The sequence below is a fragment of the Mus musculus genome, chromosome 11, assembly GCF_000001635.26.
Source record: "Mus musculus strain C57BL/6J chromosome 11, GRCm38.p6 C57BL/6J".
NCBI lineage: Eukaryota > Metazoa > Chordata > Mammalia > Rodentia > Muridae > Mus > Mus musculus.
The window spans coordinates 21,805,022-21,824,483 of NC_000077.6; the positions used below are offsets into that span (position 1 = coordinate 21,805,022).

Consider the following 19,462-nt stretch of genomic DNA (forward strand, 5'->3'; position numbering starts at 1 on the left):
CAACAAATGGTGCTGGCACAACTGGCAGTTGCATGTAGAAGAATGTGAATTGATACATTCTTATCTCCTTGTAAAAACTGAAATCTCAGTGGATCAAAGATCTCCACATAAAAACCAGAGACACTGAAACTAATAGAGGAGAAAGTGGGGAAAAGCCTTGAAGATATGGGCACAGGGGAAAGATTCCTGAACAGAACACCAATGGCTTCTGCTATGAGCACAAGAATCGACAAATGGGACCTCATAAAATTGCAAAGCTTCTATAAGACAAACGACACTGTCAATAAGACCAAAATGCAACCAACAGATTTGGAAAAGATCTTTACCAATCCTAAATCCAATAGGGGGCTAAAATCCAATGTATGTAAAGAGCTCAAGAAGTTGGACTCCAGAATATTAAACAACCCTATTAACAAGTGGGGTACAGAGCTAAACAAGAATTCTCAACTGAGGAATACCAAATGGCTGAGAAGCACCTGAAAAAATGTTCAACATCCTTAATCATCATGGAAATGCAAATCAAAACAACCCCGAGATTCCACCTCACGATAGTCAGTATAGCTAAGGTAAAAAACTCAGGTGACAGCAGATGCTGGGAAGGATATGGAGAAAGAACACTCTTCTATTGCTGGTGGGATTGCAAGCTGGTACAACCACACTGAAAATCAGTTTGGCGATTCCTCAGAAAATTGGACATAGTCCTACTGGAATATCCAGCAATACCACTCCTGGACATATGCCCAGAACATGCTCCAACATGTAATAAGGACAATTGCTACATTATGTTCATAGCAGCCTTTTTTATAATAGCCAGAAGCTGGGAAGTACCCAGATGTCCCTCAACAGAGGAATAGATACAGAAAATGTGGTATATTTGCACAATGGAGTACTACACAGCTATTAAAAACAGTGAATTCATGAATTTCTTATACAAATGAATGGATCTGGTAGATATCATCCTAAGTTAGGTAACCCAGTCACAAAAGAACACACATGATATGCACTCACTGATAAGTGGATATTAGCCCAGAAGCCCATAATCCTTTTTATTAGTGGGTACAAACTACCCATGGAAGCAGTTACAGAGACAAAGTTTAGAGCACAGCCTGAAGGAACATCCAGTGACTGCCCCACTTGGGGATCCATCCCTTAAACAATCACCAAACCCAGACAACTAGGCAAATGTCAATAAGAGCTTACTGACAGGAGCCTGATATAGCCGTCTCCTGTGAGGTTCTCCCAGTGCCTCGCAAATACAAAAGTGTATGCTCACAGTCATCCATTGGACGGAGGGCAAGGTCCCCAATGAAGGAGCTAGAGAAAGTACCCAGGGAGCTGAATGGGTCTGAAGCCCCATAGGAGGCACATCCATATAAACTAACCAGTAACCCCAGTACTCCTTGGAACTATACCACCAATCAAAGAAAACACATGGTGGAACTTGTGGCTCTAGCTATATATGTAGCATAGGATGATAGGTCAGTCATAAATGGGAAGAGAGGCCCTTGGTCCTGTGAAGGCTCTATGCCCCCGTGCCAAGACCAGGAATGGGAGTGGGTGGGTTGGGGAGCAGGAGGAGGGGCAAGGGGATAACGGATTTTCGGAGGGGAATCTAGGAAAGAGAATAACATTTGAAATGTAAAGAAAATATCCAATAAAAACATTTTTATAAAGGAAAATAAACCATGCTTACATGAATATTTGGTCTCATATGTATACTCTAGGCTTATATAATCTAGACATATACATACATAGACGTATATGGTAGGAAGTAGAAGAGAGATGTGAAGGGGAGCTAAAGGTCTAAAGTGTCAGATAAATAGTCAGATCAAGGTAATGTTTTGGATGTTAGCCTCTATCAAGAGTGTGGTTTTCAGATATTTGGTCCCAATCCATGTTTGTCTTCAGTGTGTCAGGGGATTCCTTTGCTACAAGGAAATCTTTAGTGTGATGGTGTCCTCCTTTCCTGTGGTTGATCTTATCTGTTCTGTTCTCTTTAGACCTGTGTCCTGGAACTCTTCTCATAGGTGTTTCCTTATCATAGCTTTTCAGTTTAAGAACTAACTCATTTTGAGCTGGTATGTGGTGTGTGGTAAAAGACAGATCTTGTTTACTCTTCTGTATGCCCAGCTTTCCCTGTCTTATTGAAAAGACCACTTTTCCCGTTTATTCTGAGCACTTCTTTCTAAATTATTTGCCTGAAACTGGGGCAGTAGTGGTAGAGCATTTGCTTAGCATTTAGGGTATCCTGGCTCTGATCCTAGCACTGTACCATGAGCATAGCCATAGAAAAGGAAGAAAGGTGTATAAATGTGTTTTATTTGCATCTAATATTTCATGCCCTTATTAGGCTCTATCCATTATTTGTAGCATGTTTTGAAGTCAGGTAGTACGATTCCCCTGTCTTTGTTTTGGGGGGATTGTTGTTGGGGGGGGTATTTTTGCTGAAGTTTTGTTTTTCAAATTTTTTGTTTTGTTTTAATTTGATTTGGGCTATTTGAGATAGGTTTTTTTGTATACCAATTTAAGAATTTTTTTATTTCTGTGAAAAATTATGTTGAAAATTTCCTAGGAATTGTAGTGAATTTGTAGATCATTTTATTTTATATAATATGAATGTTTTATATTAATGGTTCTAGTCCTGAACATGAGACATTTTTCAATTTATTTGCATCTTTTCAAGTTTTTTCTTCTGTGATTTATACTGTATGTATTTTTACCTCCTGGCTAAACTTCTAAGTATTTTAAGGTTGTATAAACTGGGTTGTTTTCTTAATTTTTCTTTTTCATGGTTGTTGTTGGTATATAGAAATGTTACTGATTTTATGTATTTAAACCTTACTGGATTTATTTTTTAATAGCCCCTTGATGGAATCTTGGATTTGCTGTGTATAAAATCATGTCATCTGTCAATTGAGACTATTTCATGTTTTCCTTTCCAGAACTAACTTACTTTATTTCCTTCTCTTGCCTAATGACCTGGTGAGGACTTTAGTGAGTCAAAGATTCGACAGTGCCATATTCCTTACCTCAGATGACAAAGTTTTCTGGCTGGTGGTTTGTCTAAAGTGGCATTTGTTGTATTGAGAAACATTTCTACTGCATTCTCTTTACTGCCTCTTTTTTTTTTTTTTAATAATGAAGACATGTTGAATTTTCTGCATCTATTAGCATGTTGGTTTTGTCCTTCATTTTGCTAATGAAATGTTTCACATTTATTGGCATGCATATACTGAACAAGCCTGACTTGGAAAATGGAGCAGAACATTCTAAACTTTTTGGTGTGCCATTGAACTAGGTTTACTGATGTTTCATTGAAGATTTTGTGAGGTGTTCAGTGTGGATATTGGTCTGCTGTTGTTGGGTAGTAGTCTTCTCTGCCTTTTTTATCATGCGATGTTGACTTTATAAAACGAGTCTGCCAGGTTTCTTTTTAACTATTTGTAATAGTATGAGAAGGGTTGGCACTACTGCTTCAGTTATTATAAAGTTCAATTTCTGGCCTTTTTAATGAAATGTTTTTGTATTACTGATACAGGTTCTTTTATTGATATTCAGATTTTCTATTCTTAAACAGTTTTCTAGGAATTTGTAAATTTCTCCTCAAATATCAAAACTGTATTTGAAATTCTCAAAGAATTGTGGTGTAGAGTTGCCCATATTATCGTCCAAACCTTTGCATTTCTTGCTCTCAGTTGTAATTTTTCTGTTTCTTATCCCGTCCCGCGGGATTCAGTTATTCGTGGGTGCGAGGGGGACCGCAAACCTGGAAGGAAATGGGAGGAAGGGAAGGAGAGGCAGGAGACCAAGAAGAGTACCTATCAAGGTCTCGTTTATTAGGCTGAGGTGCCTTCTTTTTAAAGCATACATCGCGGGGAATAGGGGAGGGGTCGAGGGGGAATTTTACAAAGAACAAAGAAGCGGGCATCTGCTGACATGGGGGTCGAAGTCAGGTGCCAGGCAGCGGGCACTCTGCATCTTATCTCTGGAACATAGATTCTCCTTGACAGTCTTGGGTGTCAGGTTGGGCTCAGGCGTAACTCATGTCCTTAGATGGCATGGGAGTTCAGGAAGAGATAGGTAAGAGGGGACTATAATTCAGCTTTTACAGCTTCAGGTGCCAGCAAGGGAATAGGGAGGAGGGAGTGATAACCAGCTCCTAGCACGAGGCTATTTGGCCTGTTAGGGAGATTGTGAAGGGGCTCGCTTTCTCACGTGATGGTCTCTGACAGTTTCTTATTAAAGTCAAATATTCTTTTTATTGTCTAGCAATAGGTTAATCAACTTTTGTCTTTTCAGAATAACCAGCTTTCAGCACGTTTGTTCTACTGACTTCCTCCTATGTTTAATTTATTTCTGCTCTTATATTTGTTACTTTCTCCTACAGAATTTAGACTTAAGTTGTTCTTATATTGTTCAATTGTTCATACTGAATATTGTGTTTATAGGCATATGCCACTGTGCCTGACTAGGGAATAGTTTTTTAGAAAAGAATTTATGTTTTCTGACGGAAGGTGTGTACAGGGAGGACTGAGACAAGTAGAAGGGACAAAGTTTAAACTTCATTAAGGTTTTAAGCCAATTTACCTCAGCATTTGAGACATAGTAAATGTTCTACAACAAATTCATAGATATGTACATATGGTACACTGTCAACACACTAACCAAACCCTCCCTCCTGTGTCCTCTCCCTCCCTACAGGCCCAGCCCCTCCTATGCATAAATGCAGCTCCTACGCTCATATCTTGGTTCACTTTTAAAACAGTGTTTTATTAATTCTTTGAGAAATTTATACAATGTATTTTCACATATTTGCCCCTGAATCCTTCTTCCTGTTTCACTTTTGTGGCCCATTGAGTTTAAGCATCACCACCACCACCCAACCCCCCCCCCCCCCAGTGCAAAGGCCATGTCATGCCCCAGGACAGTGTTTCCTGCCCACTCCCCCAGTATCCAGCTCTTTCTGCCTTTTCCCTTAATGTTCTGTGAACCTTGGAAGGCGTTATATTAATGTCCTGTTTAGGGTTGAGTAATCAACAGTCACTTAGTATCTTTCGTGATGTCTTCCCTTTCATCTCTAAATTTATTGTTTGGATCTTCTTGCTTTTGGTTAATTTAGGTAGGGGTTGTTTCTGTTTCATTAACCATTGCCTTTGTCTTAATTATTTCTCCATGACTACTACTTTTATGTTTTCCTGGTTTTCTCAACGGCCTTAAAAAGTGTGGCATTAAGTTATTGATTTGAATTTTTGTGTTTCTGGTTTTTTGTTTCTTTTTCTTGTGTATGTTTTTGTTGTTGGTTTTTTTGTGTATGTGGTTCTTGTTGATGGTTTTAGTTTGGACACTTATAGTTATAAACCTTTGTATTAGGATTGGTTTTTGTATCCCAAAGATTTTGGTATGCTGTGTTTTCATTTTCATTCAAATCTAGAAATTTTAAATTTCCTTCTTGAATTCTTCTATGGCCCATTTGTTATTCAGCACTACATTGTGTAATCTCAGTGAGTTTCTGTACTTTTTCTTGCTGTTTATCTCCAACATTCCATGTAGTAAAATAGAATACTGGAGCTACTGAAACTTTCTTTGTATCCTGATATTTGAATTAGTGTACGTCCATCGCATTGAGAAGGAAGTGTATTCTTTTGTTTGTACAGAATGTTCTGTGGGTATCTATTAGATTCAGTTGATTTGTGATATTATTAAACTTCATTGTTTCTCCGGTTTTTATCGAGATGACCTATCTGTGAGAGTGGAATATTGAAGTCACCCACTATTGCTGCTTTGCCATTAATATATTACCTCATATCTAGTTATATTTGTTCAATGAAATTGGCTTTACTGTGTTTGGTGCCTATATGTTTAGAGTTGAAATGTGCTTTTTATATATTGTTCCCTTAATATGAAGTGACTTTCTTTATCACTTCTGTCTTGCTTTGGTTTCAAGTCTACTTTGTTCAGTATTAGAATTAGCTATGACTTCATGTTTTCCTAGTTCAACTTGCTAGAATACCTTTTCCCATCTCCTTACTCCAAGGTAGCACCATCTTTGATAATGAAATGTGTTTCTTGGAGGTAACATAATGTAGTTTTTGTGTGTCCTTTCTCTTTAAGCTTGTGTAGCAAGTGTTTTACTCACTTAGCTATCTCCCAAACCCCTCCATAAACCTTTTATCGGTGAAATTTACCCAAGGGAGCTGAAGGGGTATGCAGCCCCATAGGAGGAACAACAATATGAATGAACTAGTACCCCAGAGCTCCCAGGGACTAAACCACCAACCAAAGAGTACATATGGAGGGACTCAAGGCTCCAGCCACATGTGTAGCAGAGGTTGGCCTTGTGGGGCATCAATGAAAGAAGAGACCCTTGGCCTTGTGAAGGCCCCAGTGTAGAGGAATGCCAGGACAGGGAATCAGGAGTGGGTGGCTTAGTGAGCAGGGGTACAGGGAATAGGATAGGGGGATTTTTGGAGGGGAAATGGGAGAAAGGGATAAAATTTGAAATGGAAATAAAGAAAACATCTAATAAAAATATCATAAATTATGTATACTGAATACAATTTTTTTAGTAATCTAGGTTTACAAATATGAAAAATGGGGCTTTTCAGAAATATAACAGTAGTGTTCCCAACCCCCCGATTTATCATAAAGGTTGATCTGTTGGTACTGGCCTATGATGAGACTTCCATATTTTGAAAACCTTTGCAAATATCTTTCCACGTATATTTACCAGTACTGTCAAATGCTAGCATATATCCATGAGACATGGCTTTCATTGAGTACATTCTCAGTTTGGAAGCACTTTTAGAATACTATTAACTGAAAGGCTAGAATGTCTTTAGCATGTCATTACATTGCAAATCATTTCCAGTAGAAGCTCCTTAATTGTGCACCAAATGGATTTTTGGAACATGAAAATTTTTTCTACACATGCATATAAACCTGAAAAACATTGCTCTAGTTTGAAATTAGAATATATTTTTGGGAAATTGTATAGGAATGAAGATATCACTTTGAAAAACACATCTTTTGACAGTGTAGTCCTGACATGACTTGCAATTCAAACAACCTTAGTTCTCATCCGAATGATCTTATCACAGTGTGTTTCACAGAAGCAATTTCCCCTTGTAATTTTAGTTTAAAAAATTTTCAAGTCTGCAGCTCACGCTAATTCCACAGCCCTTCAAAGTTCATGACCGGTGTTTGAACACAGATCTTTCAACCATTTAAAAGTTTAGAAGCCATTCTTACATTGAAGAATGTGCCAACACTGGCTAGTCTGACATGTTGGGCACAGTTTGCTAACCCCTGATCTCTAGTCTTTAGTAACTGTGCTATGAGTAAATGTGCTTGTTTCCCAAAGCTTTGCAACCAATCGTTAACTTTTAGAAACTTAGCCAATATGAATGTTAACTCCCTGATGTGATGATTCATTGCATACTGTGCATATATCAAAGTATGACATTTTATTTCCTATAAATTCATATAATTCAAAAATTCAAAAATTAGTTTTTTCGATTTACATTTATTTGAATAATATGAAATATCTTTACATAATTATAGGGCATTTATATTTATTCACTATAGACTGCCTGTTTATATCCTTTTTCCATTTTTATTGCAGTAGAATTTTCATTCCTGTGACCATTCTGCATACTCTAGAGCTCTTTTCAGCCTGTGCCTCCTGTGCTTATCCCGTGTAATCTCCACTACTTTCCCCTGCACATCCAGCATGTCTCCTGTGTGACACACCTGCATCCCTTCACAGAGTCGGTCAAGCATTTCACATATCTGCACCCGCTGCCCTTCACACTGCTGCTTTCTGCTAATAGAATTCTCACAGATCCTTCAATGTTGAGATCAAAGATCAGCTCCTTCCTCTTTAGCTCCAGTATGTACAAACAACTGCCATTGAGCTCTGTCAGATTTTATAATTAACAATTCACTTATAAGGATTTGCATCTCTACTAGATTCAAAAACATTTGAGACTGAAATTATATATGTAGTAATTATGTGTAACCTGAGTTTTAAAAAGTAGTTTCAACCTTAACACACAGTACACACACAGGCACAACTACAGTTTTAACTTTTCATAAAACTAAGTATCAGTGTCAATTTATTAGAAACATGCTTTTTACCTTATGGCTTGAAAATAATTATTTGCAACCATGTTCTCAAAGAAAAATTACCCTTTTCTGGTAACGAGTACCAATAAATTTAAAACAGAAAAAAGGATTGTCTATATCTGTTTTGTTATCTGAAGTTTTTTTTCCTCTTGGACTCACTTTATAACTTTATCAAGATGACGTTTTAGCCAATCCTTTCTCTTTATTTTCAAAGGACATTCATTACCTTGCTCTAGATATGGGTGAACTGGCACTGGCTGAAGTGGCAAGAAGAAGGGCGCATGATATTGATGTTGAGTCAGTATCCTCTGGAGTCGGTAAGGACTAATCCACTCTGTTAAAAGTACTTTGGTTCAGGGGCTAGAGAGATGGTTAAGTGGTTAAGAGGACTTGCTGCTCTTCCAGAGGACCCGGGTCCAAATCCCAGCACCTACATGACAGCTCACACCTGTCCGTAATTCCAGTTCTAGGTAATCCAACCTGGCACAGATGTACATACAGGCAAAATGACAATGCGTGTAAAATAAAATTTAAAAATTTTTAAAAGTACTTAAGTTCTAGGAGATTCTTAGTGTCATTTCTATTGTGTCTGTAGGGCATAATTGCTTTGTTTGAATTACTCTTTATAACACACTATATTTAAAAGCATGAATTATTAAGACTTCTAAAATTATACAATATTTATGAATAAGCTTGAATTTTAAAATAAATTGATAAGTAGTAATGGCTAAGGTCGTTGTTTACTAGAATGTAAAGACATATTACTCTTTTATATTACATTATTATTATTATTATTCCACCAAAACACATGTGTTGAGGATAGAAAGCCTGTGGGAGTTGATTCTGTCCTTCCTCTATGTGGATCCCAGGAACTGACCTCAGGTCACCAGGCTTCGAGCGAGTGCCTTTACCCACTAAGCCGTCTCGCTGGCCCCACTTGGTCTTTTCATGAGATCTGGGGAGAAAGAGACTTATCATCAGTGCTGATGTGAACCAACACTTTGCTGATACATAGCTATGGCACATATTAAAATAACTCTCTCCTTTATCATGGTGTTTCAGGTTCTGTTGTCGCCTGTGTGTGTGTGTGTGTGTGTGTGTGTGTGTGTGTGTGTGTGTGTGTGTGTATGTGCGCGTGTATATATGGGGTGAGGTGGAATTTCTCACAAGCTGCTAAATTGGAGAGAAAGAGTCATTTTTGACACGATGTAACAGCCATGTGGCTAAGGCCTATAAAACAAAATTACCTTAATAAGCATTTGATGGTAGCAGTAACATTTAAATTGTTTGTCTCTTATATTTCTTCTTGCTTTTTGGTACTATATGATACATTTATATTGCTTATTCATTTGACTAAAATAAAGAAATGTATAGGATGAAATTCTGTACTTAAAATTATTTTGGAAAACACAAATCCTATAAGCCAAAACCCAATAACTCTATTATAATAATAAATAATAAAGGTAATTATTATAATAATGTGTATATTATATATATTCTATATAATATATAATCTATATAATAGTATATGCTATGTATAATGTGTACAATAATGTATAATAACTATATAATAATGTAAATTGAGGCAGTTGCAAATTTTGTTGACCTAAATAGAGGATTTGTTCATTTTTATGCTACTCAATTATTTCAGGTATTGTTTTAGGAATTAATGTATCCTATTGTGTTAAATACAAGATTAAACCTGGGAAGATTTATTAGAGTAGCTGATTGAGAATGCAATATGGTGACAGAGCTGACCTTTGGCACTCAGATCTTTGCTACCAAGACCTTCTCTATGCCTAGTTGTCCTGTCTATAACAAATGTTTAGTTCCTATGCTGTCGATTATTAGGAGATTGGAGGTAATTAATTCATGCTTTGAACAGTGACTGGCAAAGAGTAAGCTTAGCAATGGCTAGCTATTAATAGTGCCTTAAAACATGGCATGCGTTTGCAGTAATTTCTTATGATAAGCTACAATGCCTATAAAATCTAGATGATAGTGATTCTTTTTGATTATACACTAATTTCTACCTGGTTAAGGTTTCACATTATTAAATAGGGAGTAATTGCTTGTGTTGGGTGAGAAGTAAGTGTGAGCATCCCCTTAAGATTTTCTTTTAAAGACTTTATTTTGTGATTGTGATGTTTGCAGTATAAGACTAAGTCAGATTGACATCAGCCTGCCGTACAATGTAAAGTATGTGGTGAATCTGTTCTTACATGTTGATTTTTAACCCAGGACAAATGTGTGTTGTCGTCTCTGATTTGATCCTAGGAATATTCCCTACTAGGAATGATATTAGGTGAGGTATTTGCTTTGCAGTATTTAGCAGTGGGAGAAGTGCCTCTCCCACTGAAGACAGACAAAGCAGCCCAACTAGAAGAATATCCCATGAGCAACTGCTTTTGGGATAGCCCCTGTCCAGTTGTTTGGGACCAATATGAAGGCCAAAATATATATCTACTACATATGAGTAGATATATACATACACGTGCACACACACACGCACATACTCACATAGACAAACACACATACATATAAAAACACACACGTACAGGCAAGCATACATACATATAAAATAAGGTAAATCACCTTTAAAAGTACGGTAGAGAGCAGTTGAGGAAGATATCTGACATCAACCTCTGGCTACCACATATATTGCAAATATGTGGACCCAAGTTCCGATTCTCCTGAGACCACCTAAAAAGACAGGTTTATGGGGCCATTGAGATAGTTGGTTGAGAGAGCACAGGCCTGAGTTCACTTCTCAGCACCCACATAGAGGCTCACAACAGTCCCAGAGGATCTAATACCCTCTTCTAGCCTCTGATAGCACTAGGCACACACATGCTGTCTCATCTCTAAACTGCCATCAGAGTATAACACCACTAATTACAAGTATTAATTTTCAAAGTACTCATCTGTGTTGTTTTGTCTACACAACTCAAGAGATGACCAGGGCTGCTAAGTCTACTTTTTCAACAAAATGCAGTGAAGTTGAATCACTTAACCACGTGAACCCAATTGTCATTAAGAAAACACTCATAACATGAGTCTTGTAATCTTAGCCACTGCTTACCAATGTATGCTGGAGTATATGGTGGACTATGTGTTACCTCATGTGATGGTTTCAACTTCACACCTGTTTGATAGATATTGAAAAAGTATGGTGCAGAAATATCATTTGTTCCCAAACAGAAATATTGTCTACACTATGTTGAATCTAAAGCTAGAATATTATCAATATAAGAGTTTAAAAGAGTGGTTTTCAACCTTCCTAATGCTGTGACCCTTTAATACAGTTCTTCATGTTGTGGTAACCTCCAACCATAAAATTATTTCATTGCTACTTCATAACTGTAATTTTGCTGTTGTTATTAATTGTAATGTAAATATCTGAAATATAGGATATTTAATATATGACCCCCAAGAAGGTCATGACTCACAGGTTGAGTTTTCTGGGTTTTGTTTTGGTTTGGTTTGGTTTGGTTTTTGGTTTTTCAAGACAGGGTTTCTTTGTATAACCCTGGATGTCCTGGAACTCACTTTGTAGACCAGGCTGGCCTCGAACTCAAAAATCCGCCTGCCTCTGCCTCCCAAATGCTGGGATTAAAGGCGTGAGCCAACTCACAGGTTGAGAACTGCTGGTATAAAGAAATCTGTTTTCCTGGAAAAATAATTACTATATGTTAGCACATGTTATTCACTAGGCACAGTTATAACCATGTTTTGCATATACAGTAACCATGGGAGTTAAGTATTAATTTTCCACTTTAGATGAGGATCCAGACTCAGAATTCCAGAGCGGAAATGAAGACCATGCCATTTGGCTGCATACTGCACATTCAGAGTCACTGACCACCCTGATTTTAGAAGGTCATTGATATTCCTGTTTGTCTTGCTGCAACTGCTGTAACAATGATACTAATTTACTACTGTGATTTAAGAATTTTGGGACACACACATGGGGTGGGGGGAGGATAAGATGGGGGAGGGGTAAGAGTAGTGGGGAGAGGGAGAAGAAGAGGTTCTTTGTCCTCTTAGTTTTCTACATATGTCAAACAATACCAGCAAGGCTGCCTCTGATGTGTGGGCAGCATACTGCCAGAAGGTGGCTCTGAGTCCATCTCAGGTTCCTCAGAGCTGTTGTGTGGCAAGCAGATACATTCTACTAAGAAATGTTTGTTCTGCTGACCTTGAGTGTCTCTGCCCTCATGAGTGGGAAGCAATTTCTGAAATTAAACAGAACTGAATTATTTTTAGTAGGTATTTTGACTGACAGCTATGCTTATAATATAATATCTATATTATTAATATAATATAATACAATATAATAGTCCACTTTAATGGAGATGTGTGTGAGTTACTTTTCTTCAGTTGGAGAAATTCTTTCTCCTACATCTCCTAGATATCATAGCTTCTGATTTCAGTTGCCTCCGGAACCACAAATGAAAGCATTTAGAGCTAGTTGAGTTTATTTAAATTTTCATGGTGGTTTCCTTAGTGAGTACATACCTCAAATACTGAATCCATTTTCTACTGATTTTAATTTCGTTTGTGTTGTTCTTTGCTGTTCATAGCAGCCAGCTGCCATGTTCTCTCTGAACTGCTCCTAAGGAGGAAGCAGACAGGTCTGTGCTCAGAGTCACAGCCAAAGGCAGAAGACAGACAAAATGGGAAAGAGAAAAATACCGGTTCTGTTAAAAAAAAAAAAAAAACTCCAATCTTTTTCAGAATTAAATTTATTCATAAGTATTTTACTTCTGAATATTACTGCAATCATATGTAGAGAATCTTGTTTCATTATTTTATGAAACTTACAGTTTTTTTTTCAAGATGGCAGTCTAGCTATTTGAAATGGATTCACTTAAGCAGAAGAAATAGCTGGCAAATGTTCTCATGCCGGGTGGTGTGCATGCTAAGTTTTCATAACCTTTCTTCTGTTTATTCAAAGTAATGTGACTGGATAGAACATAACACCAAGACTCATGTCTGGAATTTTAAGAAATCTACAAAACAACCTTTAAAAGGGATTTTTATTGTCACTTGGAACTTACTGTTTAGATCAATTGTCTCTAGACTCAGACTGCCTGCTTGCCTATGCTTCCTTAGGCATCACCACAGCTGGCTACACCACCACAGCAGGCTACACCACCACAGCAGGCTACACCACCACAGCAGACTAAAGGGTTTTCAATAATAATTTACTTTAAGATTTTCTCAGAAAAGAAGGGAATGCTTGGTTAATTGAGATAAAGGTTGAAGCTTAAAAATCCGTTAAGTTCAGAGTGTTTTCCAGGAGATACAAGTAATTACTTTCCATATTTCTTTGTTGACCATCAGTTGAAGTGACAAAATTGTTTCCTTTAACTATTAAAACTACTTTCTTGCCTTTCTTTGTGTATGTGTGCACACACACAGTTTCAGGGGTTTTCTCCTGTGGCCCTCCACATTTTTGTTTGAGACAAGATCTCTTCACTGAACCTAGAGCTCACCAGTGTAGCTAGCCTGGATGACCAGGAAACCATAGTGGATTACCTTCCCCTACCTTCTTCTGCCCAGCATAGGATCATAGACAGGTTGCTGGGCCCTGTGTTTACAAGGGTACTGCTAAGCAAACTCATGTCTGTGCAGTAGTCACTTATACTGATCCATTTCACTAACTGCTCAGTCTCCTGAAACTTCTCCTGGATTCTACCATCAGAAACTCTTTTCTCAGCATGGGCTTTCAACAAAAGGTAGATGGTAGACCAGTTGGCATGTCTAAGGAAAGTAATCCTGCTAAAGTGCTGTCCCCTTAATTTTAAGCAGCTGTTCACAGGAGCATGGCTACTTTACCAGTGGCTACCATGGAAGAAAATCTCTCTCTCTCTCTCTCTCTCTCTCTCTCTCTCTCTCTCTCTCTCTCTCTCTCTCTCTCTCTCTCTCTCTCTCTCTCTCCAGTGATCATTAACTGCATTTATACTTCAAGGAGGATGGGGCCTCATAATCCATTCCTCTGTCTGTGATAGGATGTTGATGGGACCAATCTTATACAGGTCTGTTGCTATAATCACAGCTGTTTATGACTCAGCCTTCAACACTCAGTTATTATTCCCAGGAATTGGACTAGTTCTGAGTCTCTGCAGTAAACCCAACCACTACAAAAGAAATCTCTGACTAAAGCTGATAGCAGCATTCATCTATGGACATTAGCAAAAAATATTTAGAAGGCAGTGTAATAGGAACATCAATAATGTAGTAGACACATCAAAATATTCAGAAGGTAGTATAATTGACAAATTGGATTTACTTAGCAAAACCTTCCTCCAGGTAAGGTTCATAAACTCTCCAGCCATGGGCTTTTTACTTATTTTTAGTACTAGATATGAGTACCTTCCTTTGAAGCAGGCCTCAAATTCAATCAGAAAAAAATGGTTGGTTGCCCGTTGCATGTAGCTCTGCACTACCCCGCTTATGCTCTGGGAATAGGCACACTACTAGCCCCCCACCCAAATTCCCTTGAATCAACCGATAAAAGACACACACACAAAGTTGTTCATTTTCAACTTGCCTTCCTGGCACAATTGCTGGGTACTACTATGTCCCACCTGGAAAATGTTCCCTTATCATAACTCTTAGAGCTCTGTCCTAAACTCCTACCTGTCCTAAACTTTAGTGGCTAGTCCCATCTAGCCCCTGCTAAACACCCCTGACCATATGCCTGTAGGAGTGGCCTGTGTGGCCACTCTGTTTTGAGATCTTACATGGCTTTTCAACCCTTCTCCATCAGAAGCATGGTGAAACTCTGTCTCTCCTTCCTTGTGTCTCCCTTTTTCCTCCAGGGTCCCAGAAGTCTCACCTACACCTTCTGCGTAGCAATTGGCCTATGGCTTTCTTTAATGACAGATCAAGAGCCAATTGGGGAACAGGACCTTAGCATCAACACTGCCCTTATAGTTGCCAATATGACAAACTTGCTACCATTGCACCAATGGTGTTGTCTTGCCTGGCCAGCTGGTAGTAGCACCGAGGGTCCAAGCTGAGCAAAGTTGTTGATGGCAGTTCTTCCTTCGCAGCCTGCACAGCACTTCCTGGCAATCAGGGCTGTCCAGCAGGGAAGACACTTCCAGCTTAGTTCTAGATATATTTTTATGTATCTTATGGCCAAAGCATCTATACCATTCTTGCATTCCATCATTATGCAACAAGACTGTACAAATTCATTTACTTTTTATATGTCAAGACTGCCAATTTGGAGGTTAAAAAGTAACTGAAATATAAGGTTCTTGGGTAAGATGACTAGATGAAAAGCTGGTTTCATGTGATTATAAATGCAAAAAAAATCAGGGTAACTGTAGAATTTACCTCAAGGAAGAAAAAAGAATAAAGAGGAAAGAGATAGAGAAAAAACTCAGGAATCACAAAAGAAGACAGGACAACTGGAAGGTGTAGAGAAACAGAAAGGTTTTGTAGCAAAATGTAGGAGACAAGCAGTCCTAACCTTAAATGAGCCCACAGTTTTCACAGCCCTTAAGTCCAGTGGGTGATGCATTTTGTAGTAGAGCAGCATTAGAGAAAAAACAAATAATGACAAACCCACATCCCTTTTTTTGCTTCCAGTGTCTTAAAATGCTATATACCAGGTTCCATCTTGCTTGAAGGGGTAATCTACCATTTAAGGCTAAGCTACACTAGGTAACATCATAGACCCAAGAATTCCCGCCACCTGTGTGTGAGAAGGAGGCCAAGAAAGTCAATCATGGAGAGGGGCATTGAGTATGGACATTAAAAAAAAATTACATGCAGGAGATTCAGGCTATGAAGGGCCGATGATTAGTGGCCCTACTCTATGGGAAGAAGTAACCTTATCATCTGAGAACTGCTCATCCACGACAGTTAGACTGCCTAGCTCACTTCTCTGCTTCCCTGCAGTTTCTGTACATGGGACTGAGGCTGATAACACTCAAGGCCTGCTGATCACCTGAATCCAACAGCCTTCTCTTCTCAGTGCTTCTTCACCGCTGGGCAGGGTAGAAAGCCAGAAGTCCAAGACCCAGTGCACAGCTCAGTGCTCTGGCAGGAATGGGTTCCCATTCTCTAGCATACTCAGGGAAACCCATACCCACATATTACTTGGACATTAGCCACCCCTGGGTATACAACACTTAAAAATACAGGCATAGGCCAGGGATTTCTGAAAACGGCTCAATGGCAGCATAATTACATAAGCTGAAAAATAGGATTGCATGAATAACAAACCTGGACCAGCTGAACTAATGTACATCTATTCAGGGATTAATATCTAGAATCTTTAACAAACTTGAAAAACCTTAATATCCCAAATTCTACATGATCCAGTTGACAAATAGGCAAATGAACTCAACAGACATTTCTCAAAAGAGGAAGCACAGCAAGTAGATACATGGAGGAAAAAATTCATGGGGAAACAGAACTCTTATACAATCTGAGGATAATGTACAGTAGGTCAGCTTGTATAGAAATCAGTATGGAGGTAGTTCAAAGGAAAAAAACCTAAACTATTATACTGATCTAGTTATATATTGCAGTCCTGGATATATAGCTGAAGGAGGTGGAGTCACAGGCAGTAGAGGTGCTGCTCATGAATATTTACAGTGCCACTCACTGTTCATGGTTGGCAAGCTGAGGAATCAGCGTGGATGGCCACCAGCAAATGAGTCAGTAAAGAAAATGTGCACATGCACACAATGGAATTTTATTTGGCCATAAAGCATTCTGTCACTTACAGAATGGACCATCATTCAGTGAAATAAGCTGGACTCAGAAAAACAATAACTTCATTTTCTCTTATATGTAAACTATAGTTTAAAAATAACAAGAATAACGTGAAAATGGGAAAACAGTTTATGGGGAGGAAGGAGTTTTGTAGAACTGGGGATGAATAGACAAGAGAAAGTGATGGAGGCAGTGGCTATCTGAGCAAAGTACAAGGAACATGCATGAAAGCATCATCGTGATTGAGTCTGACTGGGATGATGGCTCAGTGACATCAGGGACAACCTCACCTCAACCCCTGAACCCACAATGGAAGGAAAGACTTCCATATGCCCTACACACATGCACCATTCAAACTCAAAACTTAAAGTCATAATGGAACACATCATTTGTATAGTTGATATAGGCTAACTAAAACAGCAAATGTAAAGCCAAGAATTACAGAGTATACATTACTTTAAAACTGGTTTGATGTTCAGATTGAGCCAATTTATAGATGGATAGAATTGAACACTAATCCTCATCTTCCCTCTACTAATAAGCAGGCAGGAACCTGACACACACACTAGACACCCACCCATCACTGTCACAGGAATTTAACTCTAGCATCTTTCCAGATCTGCATTGTTCATGATTTCATTTATATTTTTACTTGAGATAAAATTTGTTAGGTGTATATTAAAGTCTATACTGGACTTCACAAATATCTAGCTCTTCTATCTTTTCTGGACATGTTAGAGTCTCTAGTAAACAATGTTGCAGCTACATTGGGACATCAGAAGCAAAACTTGCCAGTCTTTTCCCTATCTGCAGATGCTGCCAGAGGAGATGCTTAAGAAGGCAGGGCCATCTTATCTTGATTAGCTAATGAGAACAGGACAATGTCCTGTCCTCCTCAGTTAACTGAAGCAGGATGTGTCCTGAGAGAGCAATGACTTGTGTGACTGTTACAAAAGTATAGCAGTCCCGAGTAATTCAATGGGAAATTTTTAAGACGAGTGCATTGTAATGCTGAGTAACGTTAAGAATCCATAGAGGAAGACTCTTCTCTGTTGTATGTTTCCCTTTACTTATGAGCACATGCGCATGCACACCCCCAACACACACACCCTGCTTGGGCTTTTCCTGGGACTGTGCCACTGTAGGTGAGCTGTTGTGTTGAGATGTGCTGTCTTACTTCCCCTTCCACTCACTGTTGTAATTACCATAGGCCTGTTCTGCTGCAGTCAGCTTATGGTGTCTTTTCTTGGCTGCTTGGAATTCCTTCTTGTTTTCCTTCTTTCTTGTAGTGGCCAGTCCACTACAGTCACTGCTGCATATCACGTTCACATTATTTTTCATTTCTTGATGTTACTTACTACCTATTAAGTCACAACAGCATCAGACAGTAATCCAGTTACTGACTTAGCTACATTTTCCAATCTGTGATAAAATGTCCCGACGAAAGCACCTCGGGAAAAGGTTTATTTTGCCTCAGGGCTTGAGACAGTGGTCTGAGGTGGTGGCAGGAAGGGAAGGCAGCTAGTCTTACTTTCCATGCAGAAAGGAAGACTGTGATGACCATTTTTATTTAATCTGGTAGTTAAGGTGGGTCTACTTAACTCATTTACCTAATCTAAAAATTCCATACCTGATTGCACAGAACTTTGTCTTCAGAGTGATTCTTGATCCCTTCAACTTGACAATCAAATAGAAACCAGCTCCCTTGCCGAACCCAATACTCAATACACTGTTCTTTAGAAGAAAATGCTTCTGAATCTATAAGTCACACACAATGTCATCCAAGGATAATTATAACTAATACAAAATGTCACTGACCCATATACAACAAATATTAAATTGTTCATTTCTTAATGGGTTGAGATAATTTTATATTATATGAATTTTATCTCTACAAAAAGTCCCTGACACTATTTTAAACAGTTATGCATCCCTAACTCAAATTTGAAATGCTCTAAAATGTTGTTATGATCCCACTAGTAGGAAATGGTATAAGTCAGGCTGGCTGTTGTTCCATCAGTAATGCCTCTTATAGGAGAAACTGGGATGGCCATGAATTCCAGTTCTCACCATGCAACATAGTGAGACCCCCATCTTTAAAACAATATTAGCTAGGTGGGTGTGGTAATGCACTAGGAAGACAGAGACATGTGGCTCACTTATGAGCTTAGGGTCAGCCTTGTCTTTATGGTAAGTTCCCAGACAGCCAGAGATATACATAGAGGCCTATTTAAAACAAACAAATAAACAAAAATACAAAAAAAAACCACCAAACCAAACCCCAAAACTTGTTCATACCCAAATTATAAGGTATATGTAAAATATAAAAGTAAAACTTTTGTTTAGATTTCAGTCTCAATATCTAAATATCTTGTGTCTAAATATCTTCTATACATCTGACTATTCCAAACCCCCAAAGCATCCAAAAATCCCAAACACACATGCGTTCCAAGTAATTAGAATAAGGTAAGGTCAACTTACACAAGTACCTTTTTTTAAGTCATGGAAAGATAGAGGCCAAAATGGCCACATAGAAGTGCCCTGTGAATGACTGCTACAGAAAATAAATGGACTAAGAGGAAAGAGCCAGGAGAGACTA

General features: G+C 38.4%; 1 protein-coding gene across 16 annotated transcripts in view; it reads left to right on the forward strand.

The window, feature by feature from the left end:
- Wdpcp (WD repeat containing planar cell polarity effector) overlaps nt 1-19,462 on the forward strand; it is a 326,719-nt gene that overhangs the window by 233,053 nt on the left and 74,204 nt on the right. For 10 of the 16 annotated variants that reach the window (XM_006514636.3, XM_011243680.3, XM_017314434.2 and 7 more), the window contains 2 exons: nt 8,339-8,441; nt 11,905-12,003. In XM_006514636.3, coding sequence (XP_006514699.1) covers nt 8,339-8,441; nt 11,905-12,003 — 202 coding nt within the window. The remainder of the gene's footprint in view (nt 1-8,338; nt 8,442-11,904; nt 12,004-19,462) is intronic. The other 6 variants (XM_030245786.1, XM_006514638.4, XM_017314435.2 and 3 more) reach the window with 1 other exon arrangement.